A 14,808-nucleotide genomic window follows, 5' to 3' on the forward strand; every position below is an offset into this window, starting at 1 on the left:
ATTTCGGCGGGTGCTCCACCGCCGCAGTGGTCCTTCGGCTGGCACCCGCCAGCAGAAAAGGTTGGGGACCACTGCTCTAGCCTCTGTTTGCCAGAAGCTGGGAATGAGCAACAGGGGATGGATCACTTGATGATTACCTGCTCTGTTTATTCCCTCTAGGGCACCTGGAACTGGCCACTGTTAGAATACAGGATACTGGGCTAGATGGACCTTTGGTCTTACCCAGTAGGGCCATTCTTATGTTCTTATGATTCAGTTTTGGATTGTTTTTCCTTTGTTGTCTTAGCAACACTGGAGTTGACAACCAATTGGCACAAGTGAGGCCCTATCCTGAAGGAATCAGTCAAAAATCTAAACAGTCTTCTTCACAATAGAGTAACTGTGTGTAAGTATTATTTTGTGTTGTGGTTGTGTAATTTGATTTTGAAAACCTAAATATCAACAAATTTTCTAATTTATGTAGCCAAAGCACAGTCCAATATCATTTTTGTCTTCTTATATCCTATACTATTAGATACTGTTGTTAAGGATGTTTCGTAACTTCTATAAAACTAATTGAATCCTTTTTCTTTAGCGAAGCAGTCAAAATCAAAGAAGCCTAAGTCAGGTGGTGCAGGTAATCAGTTGCTTAACAAAGGTTTGTTTTATACCCTTCCTTATAATACACACTGAAATATGAAATATACAGAAAAATAATTTCACCCACTACAGAAATGCAGCAACTGACAAACAGCACACAGCAACCATACACAAGGAGTTTAGAAGAGGCATTAAGGAACACTATACTATACTAAAGAATGCTATATCCAGTTGAAACTGCAGAGGAAATTAAGGTAGGTAAATACAGAAGCTGACATCTAGCTGATCACTAAAGTTAAGAACCCTTCCCTTACAAAAAGTCCCTTGAGATCCTTAACAAGAAGTGGTCAGAAACTCAGTTTTACATCTCATTCAAAAGATGGTATCAGCATCACCGTGTTCCCTAACACAATACGTGGGCATCAGTTCACTACTGACACAGAAGGAAAAGTACCATGTACTATGATACAGCCTTTCCTATCCCTCCACACAGCTAAAACTCTCATCAGGCTTCATCTCACATCTCAATTACTGCAACATCCTTTTCTGTGGCCTTGACAAATGAAATCTTGTCCCGCTCATATTCATTCAGAATGCTGCCATGAGATCATTTTCCTAGCCTGTCACTTTGATCATGTTTCCCATCTCCTTGCATTCCTTCACTGGCTTGTCTCTTCTCTATCAAACTTGACTTCACTTTCAGGGCTCTTCACAATCTATCTCCACCTGACATATCATCTCTCATTCAATACTGAGATGTCGACTTCCACCTCCAATCAGCCCATGATGTCGGCCTGCATTGGTCATTTGTTAAATTTTCAAACAGGTATCTTCATGTTTTCACCCATGCCACCTTTCACGTCTGGAAGAAGCTCCCTAAAATCCTCAAAACTAGCTCATTATGCACCTTCAAAACCCTTCTTAAAACTCTCCCTTGCTGTGATGCCTAAAGAAAGTGTGACAGTGGCTTGGCTGCTGCTGTGCTGAGACCAATGCCTATCATGCTGACCAATACTCTGTCACTGTTTTACTGTATTCCCGACAGTCTGCCTGTATCCAGCTGTTGTCTTGTAAGCTCTTTGGAGACAGGACTGGTTTTTGTTCTGTGTTTGTACATCATGTAGCACAATGAGGTCCTGATCCATGATTAAGGCTGCTAGGTGCTATGGTAATACAAATAAATCAATCAATACATCACTGAATTACCAGTACTACTTCCTACAACACCTAGGTGTTTGCTGGAAGTTACCTACTCAGGAAATGACCTGAACCCTTCCCTATTTTGCTTGTGAGATCATATGTCACTTAATTAGTGCTTCTAAAATTACATCATGTTACAAGAATATCTCCATGGGATTACATCTGTGAATATCCCCATAGGATTACATAACAGAATATTCCCATATGGTAGTTTTAGAACTACCTACCATTGTGTACAAACACCAGCTGTCCTTCCATTATATGAGCCTGGGTAAAATTAAGGATGCTTTTGTTTGGAGAAGACTTAAGAGCCAAGTGGCCATTGCTAGGTGGAGTAATAGAGTACACTAGCTCTGATGCTGAGGAGTCTTTATCTTCTGCACAAAGGTCATCAACTGTTATTTCCGTAACTGAGCCCACCCAAACCTTAAAAAACAAAAACAAAAAACAGACGAAGAAAAAATTACATGGATTGGATTGATTCACTGTATCTCATGTTGCTAAAACAGGTAACCCTGTAATCCAATATGGTTTCTGATCATTGACTGTAGTGTTTAATATTCTGAAATTATTTAAAACTTCAAGATATCAAGCAACACCAACAAACAACCTAACTAGTTTTAAGATAGCTTGATACGTTATATAATCCTATTTATGAACAGGATTACATAATGTGGTTACCTGCATCAGCAGGGAACTGGACCAGGGCAACAGCAGGGAACTGGACCAGGATGATCCCTCCAGACCTGTGTCCATCAACCACCTCCTGCATAAATCAGTATTTCAGAGGACAATGCAAATGTCTGACAGTGTCTGTACTCTGTCTCTGACAAATGCAGCAGTTTATTTCATGGAGTGTTAGTGCCATGTCCTTTATTGTGAGCAAAACACTCAGTGCCCTCAACTTGCACTGCAATAAATGGCACTGGAGATGTCACAGATTTGAGCCATAGGAAAGACGACAGATTAAATACAATACAACTTCTAATAAAAAGGCAACAGTTTTTTAAACTAAATATTCTCGTTCAACTCCCATCTGCTCACAATATGCACCAAGGGCTCAATCCTGTAAAGGACTGAATAGCTCTTGGAGGTACTGACTGCATGGGAGATGAAGGTACTCAGCATTTCTGACAGTTGCTCAGCACTTTGAATCAAAGCCTAAACTAAGACAAAAAACTAGCATTTGTGAACACAGCATAAAACCCACTACTTTAATTCTAGCAATTCTAGTGCAAACATGACACATGTCTCTCTGTCTTCAGGGCAGTGATAAGGCCGTAAAGTACTGATATCCCAGGATGGAGCATTCTGTGGGCTTCATTTAATTTTGGGTGATTATTTTCTGGTTTGAAAGTAAAGAGCAACTGTTGGCTTTACTTTTGATCTGTTTGCATTTTTAATTATGGGTTAAGGTGCCTAGAGCTCAGGATAGGACATATCTATTATAAGCTGAAATCAAGTCCACAGATATTCAACATATGCACACTAGCTCATTCCATGAAGAGTTGATTTATAATATAAAATCGTTGATAATCAACAGTTCTAGTTAAAGTGCAGAACAGATATAATTTACCTCTCTGACTTTTAGTGTATTAATAATATCTTATTGCATTTGATTCCAATGGCTTTTCTTGCCTCTGCCCAATCCTGCTCTTTAATTCATTATCAATAGCTATTTGATGGTAAGGTTACGTTAGTAGTTTAATGCGGGGGGAAATATCCTTGACAAAAGTAATTTCACTTCTCCTAAAAAATGACCACTATGTAAAGGTTTTATTGCCACTTGTTTGATGATTTGTAGCCACCCCAAACTCATGCCAATACTTTTATATCGCATCATCCTGTATATAGAAAAATATAATATATTGCATATAAATGGTAAAACACTAGGGAGAATATTTACAAAGGAGTATGCAAATGTGTACTCATGTGTAACTCCAATGCTAAACCTCTGTATGACTGACAAATTCTCCTTGAAAAATAATAGGGCTTTTTAGCTATAAAGATATTGTTTATTCCATGCCTCCCCAGCATGCTTACACACAATGCCTTTTTGTGTGCACACTATGTGTTAGGATTCTCTGTGTGCCATATAATGTGATACATGAGGAATGAAAGGAGATCCATGAGCTGAAATGGAATGTAAGGAGGCAAACACTTGAAATACTGCAAATACTTTACAAGTACAAGTGACTTGTTTCCCACATCTATTTGCATCACATAGGGTGGAGATCAAGGTTTTCTTAAGAACAGAACGAAAAAAGTATGCAGAACTTCCGAGATGTCAGTTTTGCATTAATATTCTGCATTTTCCTAAAACATTCCACTATTACAATACACAGGAAGGTTCACGACCTTTCTTGCTGAGAAATGAAAAATACCCTGTTGACCTAATCCACAGTGTTCTGCTTATAGAGATACACTGTTAAGGAGAATTAATTAACAAAAAGGATAAATAACTGTTAGATTTTTTTCATGAAAAATTCCACATATACGAAAATATAGCCACCTTGTGGCTACACTGAGGTACAGCCAGACCTTACTACTGCTAAATCTTACTTAAATGCATAGATAAACGAGACCAGCAGAGTCAGGATTTTTATTTTCTTCAACCTGAATCCCCCTGATTTTTTCAAAAAATGCTGCTTAAAACATGCTTAACTTTAAAGGCTTTTGTTTAAGACACAATGAAGTAAATGGGTTTCAAATAGGTGCCGAATGTTTACCATGTACTCAAGAGCTGTCATGAATAGGGACAAACTTAAGCCCATATTTGTGAGCTTTTCTGAATCAGAGCTCTCATCTGTTAGCTGTTCTCTGACAAGGTTTCTCTTTTTGATTGTTCAACTGGACTAAAAGTCCTAGCAATTCCCTTGTAATTGTTTAGAATACTTATGGTTTTAAGTTACAGAGTGAACTTAAAGACTAATTTCAGAGTAGCAGCCGTGTTAGTCTGTATCTGCAAAAAGAACAGGAGTACTTGTGGCAGCTTATGCTCAAATAAATAACAAATTTATTTGAGCATAAGCTTTCGTGGGCTACAGCCCACTTCATCAGATGCATGCAGTGGAAAATACAGTAGAAAGATATATATATATATATATATATATATATATATATATATATATATATATATATATATATATATATATATATATATATATACACACTCAGAGAACATGAAGCAATGGGTGTTACCATACACACTCTAATGAGAGTGATCAGCTAAGGTGAGCTATTACCAGCCGGAGAGAAAAAAACGTTTTGTAGTGGTAATCAAAATGGTCCATTTTCAGCAGTTGACAAGAAGTTGTAAGGAACAGTTGGCCGGGGGAGGGGGGGAATAAACACGGGGAAATAGTTTTACTTTGTGTAATGACCCATCCACTCCCAGTCTTTATTCAAGCCTAATTTAATGGTGTCCATTTTGCAAATTAATTCCAATTCATCAGTCTCTCATTGGAGTCTGTTTTTGAAGTTTTTTTGTTGTAATATTGCGACTTTTAGGTCTGTAATCGAGTGACCAGGGAGACTGAAGTGTTCTCCAACTGTTTTTTGAATGTTTTAATTCTTGATGTCTGATTTGTGTCCATTTATTCTTTTATGCAGAGACTGTCCGGTTTGGCCAATGTACATAGCAGAGGGACATTGCTGGCAGATGATGGCATATATCACATTGATAGACGTGCAGGTGAACGAGCCTCTGATAGTGTGGCTGATGTGATTAGGTGCTATGATGGTGTCACCTGAATAGATATGTGGACAGAGTTGGCAACGGGCTTTGTTGCAAGGATAGGTTCCTGGGTTAGTGTTTTTGTTGTGTGGTCTGTGGTTGCTGGTGAGTATTTGCTTAAGGTTGGGGGGCTGTCTGTAAGCAAGGACTGGCCTGTCTCCCAAGATCTGTGAGAGTGAGGGATCGTCCTTCAGGATAGGTTGTAGATCCTTGATGATGCACTGGAGAGGTTTTAGTTGGGGGCTGTAGGTGATGGCTAGTGGCGTTCTGTTACTTTCTTTGTTGGGTCTGTCCTGTAGTAGGTGACTTCTGGGTACTCTTCTGGCTCTGTCAATTTGTTTCTTCACTTCAGCAAGTGGGTATTGTAGTTGTAAGAACACTAGATCGAGATCTTGTAGGTGTTTGTCTCTGTCTGAGGGGTTGGAGCAAATGCAATTGTATTGTAGCGCTTGGCTGTAGACAATGGATCATGTGATGTGGTCTGAATGAAAGCTAGAGGCATGTAGGTAAGTATAACGATCAGTAGGTTTCTGGTATAGGGTGGTGTTTATGTGACCATCGCTTATTAGCACTATAGTGTCCAGGAAGTGGATCTCTTGTGTGGACTGGTCCAGGCTGAGGTTGATGGTGAGGTGGAAATTGTTGAAATCATGGTGGAATTCCTCAAGGGCTTCTTTTCCATGGGTCCAGATGATGAAGATGGCATCAATGTAGCACAAGTAGAGCAGGGACATTAGGGGACGAGAGCTGAGGAAAAGTTGTTCTAAGTCAGCCATAAAAATGTTGGCATACTGTGGGGCCATGTGGGTACCCATAGCAGTGCCACTGATTTGAAGGTATATGTTGTGCCCAAATGTGAAATAGTTATGGGTGAGGACAAAGTCACAAAGTTCTGCCACCAGGTTTGCCGTGACATTATCGGGGATACTGTTCCTGACAGTTTGTAGTCCATCGTTGTGTGGAATGTTGGTGTAGAGGGCTTCTACACATAGTGGCTAGGATGATGTTTTCAGGAAGATCACTAATGGATTGTAGTTTCCTCAGGAAGTCAGTGGTGTCTCGAAGAAGCTAGGAGTGCTGGTAGCGTAGGGCCTGAGGAGGGAGTCTACATAGCCGGACAATCCTGCTGTCAGGGTGCCAATGCCTAAGATGATGGGGTGTCCAGGATTTACAGGTTTATGGATTTTGGGTAGCAGATAGAATATCCCTGCTCGGAGTTCTAGGGGTGTGTCTGTGCGGATTTGCTCTTGTGCTTTTTCAAGGAGTTTCTTGAGCAGATGGTGTAGTTTTTTGGTAACCCTCAGTGGGATCAGAGGGTAACGGCTTGTAGAATGTGGTGTTGGAGAACTGCCTAGCAGCCTCTTGTTCATATTCTGACCTATTCATGATGACGACAGCACCTCCTTTGTCAGCCTTTTTTATTATGATGCCACAGTTGTTTCTGAGGCTGTGGATGGCACTGTGTTCTGCACGGCTGAGGTTATGGGGCAAGTGATGCTGCTCTTCCACAATTTCAGCCTGTGCACATCGGTGGAAGCACTCTATGTAGAAGTCCAGTCTGTTGTTTCGACCTTCGGGAGGAGTCCACCCAGAATCCTTCTTTTTGTAGTGTTGGTAGGAAAGTCTCTGTGTGTTAGTATGTTGTTCAGAGGTGTGTTGGAAATGTTCCTTGAGTCGGAGATGTAGAAAATAGGATTCTAGGTCACCGCAGAACTGTATCATGTTTGTGGGGGTGGAGGGGCAGAAGGAGAGGCCCCGAGTCTGTCCTAAGAGAATAGCTGGAAAGATTAACAATATTGCTGGGTGGGTTAAGGGAACCACTGTTGTGACCCCTTGTGTCATGTAGAAGTTTAAATAGTTTACTGTCCTTTTTCCTTTGTAGAGAAGCAAAGTGTGTGTTGTAAATGGCTTGTCTAGTTTTTGTAAAGTTCAGCCATGAGGAAGTTTGTGTGGAAGGTTGTTTTTTTATGAGAGTATCACGTTTTAAACCGGACAGTCTCTACATAAAAGAATAAATGGACACAAATCAGACGTCAAGAATTATAACATTCAAAAATCAGTTGGAGAACACTTCAATCTCCCTGGTCACTCGATTACAGACCTAAAAGTCGCAATATTACAATAAAAAAACTTCAGAAACAGACTCCAATGAGAGACTGATGAATTGGAATTAATTTGCAAAATGGACGCCATTAAATTAGGCTTGAATAAAGACTGGGAGTGGATGGGTCATTACACAAAGTAAAACTATTTCCCCATGTTTATTCCTTCCCCGCCCCGCAACTGTTCCTCACAACTTCTTGTCAACTGCTGAAATGGACCATTTTGATTACCACTACAAAACGTTTTCTTCTCTCCTGCTGGTAATAGCTCACCTTAACTGATCACTCTCATTAGAGTGTGTATGGTAACACCCATTGTTTCATTTTCTCCGAGTGTCTATATATATCTTCCTACTGTATTTTCCACTGCATGCTTCCAATGAAGTGGGCTGTAGCCCACAAAAGCTTATGCTCAAATAAATTTGTTAGTCTCTAAGGTGCCACAAGTACTCCTGTTTTTAAAAGACTAATGTTTCTCATATTAATAAAACTTTTCAAATCTGTTATGTTCATGCAAATATTGCAGAATGATACAGAAGTTCAAAAAAAGGAAAATCCAATAGCCTTCATCCCTTTAAAAACAAAACAGCACCCACACACAAACACTGAAGGGGGAAAAACCTGCTCTGTTCACCACCCTGATACCAATCATAAATACTGTGGTTTAAAGAAAGAATGCGGAGGAGGCCTCAGAAGTGAGGGAAATGGAGTCAAAGGAATCGCTTTACATTTGAGTGGGTAAGTGTGACAGTTTGTTGTGTTTGGCAAAAAGTCCCATTACAAGACTAAAAATTTAACTTCAGTATCCATCTGGAGACCACCAAGAGTATAATACTTAATTCCATAGGGGCCCTCTGTTGCTAACAAAGGGAACTGATACTTTTAACGTTTTTGTTTTGCTTTGTTACTGACTTAGCTGTTCTTTTAAGAGCTTTGTTACACCCCAATCCTGCAAGCTTGCTCATGTGTTTAGCTTTATGCACTGTGAGGAGTCTTACTGAGGTAAACAGTGTGTAAAGTTATAATATGAACAAGTGTTTGCAGGATTAGGACCATATTCTGTAGTAGCAACATGACCAAATCTATTGCTTGAAATGCAAAAATTTCTTCCGAGAAAGGTTATCCTCTTGACAAGGTCTTGCAACAAGGTCAACAAAGTGGTTTTCAGGGAATTTTCATTCAGCTTTGTAAATTTACTTCATCTCTAAAAAGGTATAAATTAAGCCAGGGCTATTGTATTTAAAATACATAGATTACTACAAGCAGGTTAAAATTCAACAGCTAGCAATACAAGATTCCTGGATGAGCAAGGACAGCCTGGCTGGAACCTAGAATTTAGCAAGTTTCACCCTAGGTAAGCACTGCCTTGGAACTCCCAGCTGATAATAGTCAGTCAGTACTGAGCCAGGGTGCCAGTTCAAGAAAAATCTTTATAATCCAATTTTTCCCCATCTATTTTAGGCATTCAGCTTGGTTTAAAGTGATTGTTTGGAATAAATCATAATCTCCAGCTTTGTATAGTGTGCACATAACTATCAGAAATGCAGTAGTTCTGTATTTTAGTACCCTGTTCCTGCACAAGAACAGAGTATGTAAGCACAGTAAAGGGTCAAGTGGGACAAGCAAAACCACAGTCATGAATACAAGAACCGTGGGTTTGGTGTAGGCAGGCTGCCCAGTTGAGTGGATAGCATTTTATCTATGTTCTGGACGACTGACATATTTCAGGATTAGATTGAAAAGTTGTGTCATTTATTTATGTTTTAAAATAAAGGTAAGTTTTGGGTCTGCCATGTGTTCATGTGTTCCTATGAAGCCGGGTCCTAAGAATCGTTTTAAAAAAATCAATGTGCTGTGCTGCTGGGTCTCAATTCTGTCAAAGGATAATTCTTCAAAGCAATTATACGCAAGGAAAGAGAAATCAGGAAGTAGTCTTGGTGGACATCTTTCCCCTGGGTGTATTACTAGATTACAGTTAATACCCACTGTGTTGACGCCTGAAGAACCCCACCAGTAGATAATTATCCTCCCCTGCGGGAGTTTATTGTGTAATACTTGACTCCTTCTTTGAGAAAACTGCCAGATTGTCAGGACTCAGCATGATGTAAAAGCCTAATATCTATGGTGCACTGCGGTATGGATGGATGCCTGCAGTGGGTAAATCCCATCACTGTGAAGCGCAACACTGCTAAAACTGATTATAGTCTGTCTCTTTTTTTCTTCTGTGAAAAGGTTTATGGATGATGGTAAAATATGGTAATCCCTACAGTACTCAATCTGTCTACACAATACTCAAATACCATTCATACTCAGGATTAAATGCAAACGTTTTAAATGTTGTAATTTGTAAATTGCACTGTACTATACTAGGGCTGATGGACTATGTAAATATCTAACATTATCCTCCTTCAAATCCCTCCTTTAAAAAACTTTTCTCTGGTGTCATGCCTACAATAAACTTGCAGCTCATTTACTATTAGACAGCTGATAGGCCATGACCACCATTTTTCAAGAAAATAAACATTTTATTATCTGTGCTCCTACCCCCCACCCCTTTATGTTTGTTTTAATCACCAGTCATCTAGTCTTCAGGACAGGACCGTCTCCTATGTTTTTACAGTGCCTAGGACAAGAGGGCTCCAGCCTGCAGGCACTGTTGTAATATAGATGATAATCCTCTCACATTTATGTAAATCTGGAATTATACCACTGAAGCAAATGGAGCCACACCAATATGAAATAGGGATGAGAAGCAACCATCCTTTATTCCTTACAAGACAGAATGGTTGGTTAAATGCTATCTATGGTTACTATGAGAAAAAAATAGACCAATTCTACAATCTTCAATTCCACAAGTTCTTTGGGAACTATACAAAGAAGGCAGGCTTTGGGTGTTTCAGAATATTATCTTTCATTCATATTTAACAACCACAACCCAACAAACCTGCAGTAACAGACAGTAGTAGCTCCAGTCTCTCTAGTAATACTGTGAGGAGTGGTTCTATTTTGAACCCTCACTGTATAATACAATATTATTTTTATTAGGACTTTTTAAAAGATCTGCATACGTTTTCTGAGAGAAACTTTCATGTCTCCTATTAGAAATATCAGATACTTAGTCAATTCCCTAAAGCATAGTAAGTGGGTGAAATTCTGTTCTCTTACACCTATGCTATCTCCACTGACTTCAGTGGGGGCTGCAGAGATATGACAAAGAGCAGAATTAATCTCAATGGACCTGATCCTCAGGAATAGTTCAGAGGTGCTAGGCGCAGAATCCGAGGGATGGTGCAAAAATAATCTGAAGCCGCCTTTATGGTCCCTCAATCCTGAAGCCTGCCAAAGGCCAATGCCTCAGGACTCCTCTGACTTATGCTGGCTAGTAACTGCATCCAAGTTGCCATTACTCCTGGCAGGGAATGTTAAAAGACAGCAGTGCTCCACCCATACACCTTTCACCACCATGTGTCCCATGTCAAGGCCAAGAGGAGGTAGTGGCACAGATCCAGCTATAAGGCCCTAGGCCACTCAGGGATTCCTCTTAGACAAAAGGAATCATCAGCCAGCCTCTTAGGTGAGCTTAAGGTCTGCTTTGCACCACCAGGACAGCACAACACAAACTTAGCAAGAGCCAGGATCCGATTCCGTATGTACAAACAATTGTCATAGTATCCACTCTATCTACAGAGCCTATAACCATGGTATTTAAGAACCACAACTGGCTTCTAGTACATAGCATATATTTCCAGGTTTACACATATCTATCTCTATTCTGTGTATGATTACAGTCCTATAAGATAAAGTCAGGTTAAAAATGAAGATTTTAAAATTATAAAGATGAAAGTATGAAGAACTTACCCTAAGTATTTTGTTTGTACTTATAACAGGAGCTTCATCGTTTACCGACATAACGGTCACAAATATAGTTTGGGGCAAACTTTGTTTCCACAGTTCTGTGTTATTTGCTATGACAGTAAAATTGTCACTCACCCCCTCACTGTCATCATGAATATAGTAGATTAATTCTTGCTCTACCTGAAAAATAAATGGACTGAAAATTAAAGAAATTAAAACAAAAAATGTTTTGAAATTTTAAACAAAAAGCACTCAACCATTCCAGCTCTGCAATAATTCTTTTTCAGCCTTCATGACTCCATTCTTCTCCCACTGATGCACACTCTTCTATCTCTAGCATATCAGATTGCATATGGGCATTTGGTTATTCTGAAATAACCTCAGATATAGTGAGGCACGTATGCAACTGTATCAGAAGGTCAAAGACAAACCAATAAATCCCAAAGAATTCATATAAAAATAGCTAAAGCACAGTTAACTAATTTTCAAAAGTGAACCCTCTTAAGTGTTTCATTTTTATATAGAAGAGGCAAAACAACTTAAGACATCACTATCTGCAGCTGAAAGTCAAATTTCTGTGTTTGGGCCATAAAAATTAAAAATCTATATTCATTAACATTTTTCAAAGGTTAACACATTTCAGTTTATGCATTTTGAAACAAATTAAATATTGAAACCTTCAAATTAGAGAGTTTTCATTCAGATGTAAAATGACTCTCAATTACGTTGGCAATGTAAGATACCTGGCAATTCATTTTGAATTGTTGACTTATTACATCCCATGCCATTTAAGACAATTTACTATATTCAGGAGTCTGAAAAGTAGTATAAAATCATACATATTCATGTTTGGACAGGAGTTATCCCACTGGAATACGACATATCAAAATAATATATAATGTGGATCTTTACTTTCAAGTAAGCATATTAAGGAATATATATGTTTTATATGCATCTAACACCCATAACTCTGGTGTAGATTTTTGAAAGGGGAAAATACTTTGCAAACCGTCAGTACTTTATTTTGCAGTATCAAACCATTATTATTTGAAACTAGTGAATCACAAAACATCTTGCCATAACTCCTGCTCATGCCCCATGCCAACGGATGGGGTGGATTCTCCATCACTTTAAGTCTTTAAATAAAGATTGAATGTCTTTCTTAAAAACACCCTCTAGCACAACCACAAGTATGGGCTTGATGTAGGAATTACTTGGTGAAATAATGTGCCCACTGTTATGCAGGAGACCCGACTAGAACATTATAATGGTCTGTTCTGGCCTTAAAAACAGATGATTTTGAGACCCTCAACTGGCTTTCTGACCTTTTTCATAGCCTTTTAAGGCTACACAAAACTTATTTGCACTTGTATCTTATCATGTAATCTCCACGTTCTCTGCTCCACCAACAATGCCGATATTTGTCCACTTCCTCACTAAGCACATCCAAGGTTTCTTCCTTGCCACTAGTTTGACATTCACTCAGAACTAGACTGAAAAACAATGTCCTCCCCCTCAATCCTGCTACTTCTACCATGACTTTTGCAGGAAACTGCCAATTAGTAATGGCTAAATAGGGCCTATTAGGGAATTGTGACATATCTTATTTGTCTCTTGCAGCTGCAGGCATATAAAAACACATCTACCTGTCATTGTTTCCTTCATTCTCCCTTCCCCATTTCATCTTGTCTTAGACAGTAATCTGCTCAGGTAAAGGATTGTCCTTTATTGAGCTTGTATAGTGCCTAGCACAAAGGAACCCTGACTTGCAGGTATGACTGCAATACAAATAATTATCAGCATTTAAAAAAAACCACAAACAAAAAAAGGACTGACATTTAGATCAAGCTTACCATAGTCACATTACCTGTTTTTTGGTAAATTTGGTTAACTTTACTCCAGGAAAGCGAGAGTTTCCAACATGCCCATTCTTTGGTGGCTCAACTAAAATAAATTCACAATTGAGTCCAGTGAAATGCTGATTCGAAATTTTTAGATAGTCTTCCACCAGAGCTTTAGAACCACCTTCTATTACTGTAAAGTTCTGCACTTCTAATGGAATCAGCTTAGGGATGATGTCTACAGAGATTGCTATTCCACTGACCATTCGAATGCCATTGGTCACATCCAACAAAAAATGGTCTTGTAGCTGGTCAGAAACTGTCTGCACATACTGAACGTTGCCATCATCAATATCTTGCTGGGTAAAGGTCAAAACTGGTTTTTGCTCTGCACCAAGGTAACCTTCTTCTGATGCAAACTTCCGAATGTATCCATGCACTGGAAGAGCCCTTAATGTGAACACTATCTCTGATGCAGAACTGTTTTCATGTACGACCTTAAATTTACACACACACAAAAAGTCATTAAAGTAAAAACAAGCCAATTTCTTCTTTAATTCTATTCTGAATTTCTCACTTTTAATCCTGGGACAGTAAATCATGGATTATTTATCCACCCATTTGGCTGGAATTCTCTATTTATAAACATTTATAAACATCTGCAAATGTCTAGCACAATGCATTTCCAGTATTATGTTAAGTATGTTAGGTAATACTGCATGAGAAAGTGTTTCAAAACCCAAAACATGTCCCATAAGATCTCTCAACTGAAAAAACAAAAACAAAAAACATCATGAGTTAATTATCTAAGAACTGTGGAATGCTGCTTGGAATGTGATTTCACAATCAGCACAATAATGTGCAACATGAGCCTCCTTGTGGTAGTTACTTTAATGATGAAAATGATCCCAATAGGTGCAGAGAAAAACAGAATAGGCCAAAGCTAATGCTTCTGAACTGATGCTTTTAAAACTCCAAGCCATATCCTCAGCTTGTGTATACTGGTATAGCTCCAATCAGACCCTTTGTATTTAAGCAAATACTTTGGATACAGTTTAAGTTCCGCCCCCCCCCCCCATATTTGTTATTGGTTCACCTATCATGAAATGTGAACTGCAAATACATTGATAAATGTATTTAAAACTGTCTGGTTTTCTTGTAGTGTTGATAAATACAGTGTCTCTGCAGCTTAATTTTTTTTAAGTATGCAGGGAATCAAAGCCTATGGTCTCTGTCTTATTTTAACAGATAGATTTGTTTTTTCTTTCTAGTGATGGAGGAATGCTAGTGTCAGAGTGCAGGGCTACCTGAAGTCTATAACCCTTTCTGCACAGAGGCCAGCGGATTCTCAAGCGCGGATACCATAATTGGAGTTACTCTCCAAAATGAATATCTAGCAATAATTCAAGTTAGTTACGTTAAAGATGACAGTTTTGTGGAACTGAGACATTAAAAGGGCTTGCTATGCCTGGGAAACAGGAATAAAGAAGAAAAT

General features: G+C 38.9%; 1 protein-coding gene and 1 long non-coding RNA gene across 2 annotated transcripts in view; one reads left to right on the forward strand and one right to left on the reverse strand.

Annotated features, from left to right (window-relative positions):
- The window catches only part of LOC120408679 (chondroitin sulfate proteoglycan 4-like), a 63,247-nt gene that overhangs the window by 21,382 nt on the left and 27,057 nt on the right, over nt 1-14,808 (reverse strand). Inside the window, exons 4-6 of the mRNA XM_039545852.1 lie at nt 13,340-13,810; nt 11,476-11,652; nt 2,007-2,205 (exon numbers count right to left, since the gene is read on the reverse strand). Of these exons, the coding sequence (XP_039401786.1) occupies nt 2,007-2,205; nt 11,476-11,652; nt 13,340-13,810 (847 nt within the window). The remainder of the gene's footprint in view (nt 1-2,006; nt 2,206-11,475; nt 11,653-13,339; nt 13,811-14,808) is intronic.
- Nucleotides 316-14,786, forward strand: LOC120408681. Its single transcript, XR_005600875.1, has 4 exons — nt 316-385; nt 575-616; nt 712-833; nt 14,585-14,786. It is a non-coding gene; the product is annotated as an uncharacterized LOC120408681 (long non-coding RNA).

This window comes from Mauremys reevesii, linkage group 6 (genome assembly GCF_016161935.1).
Source record: "Mauremys reevesii isolate NIE-2019 linkage group 6, ASM1616193v1, whole genome shotgun sequence".
In the NCBI taxonomy this organism is placed as follows: Eukaryota; Metazoa; Chordata; order Testudines; family Geoemydidae; genus Mauremys; species Mauremys reevesii.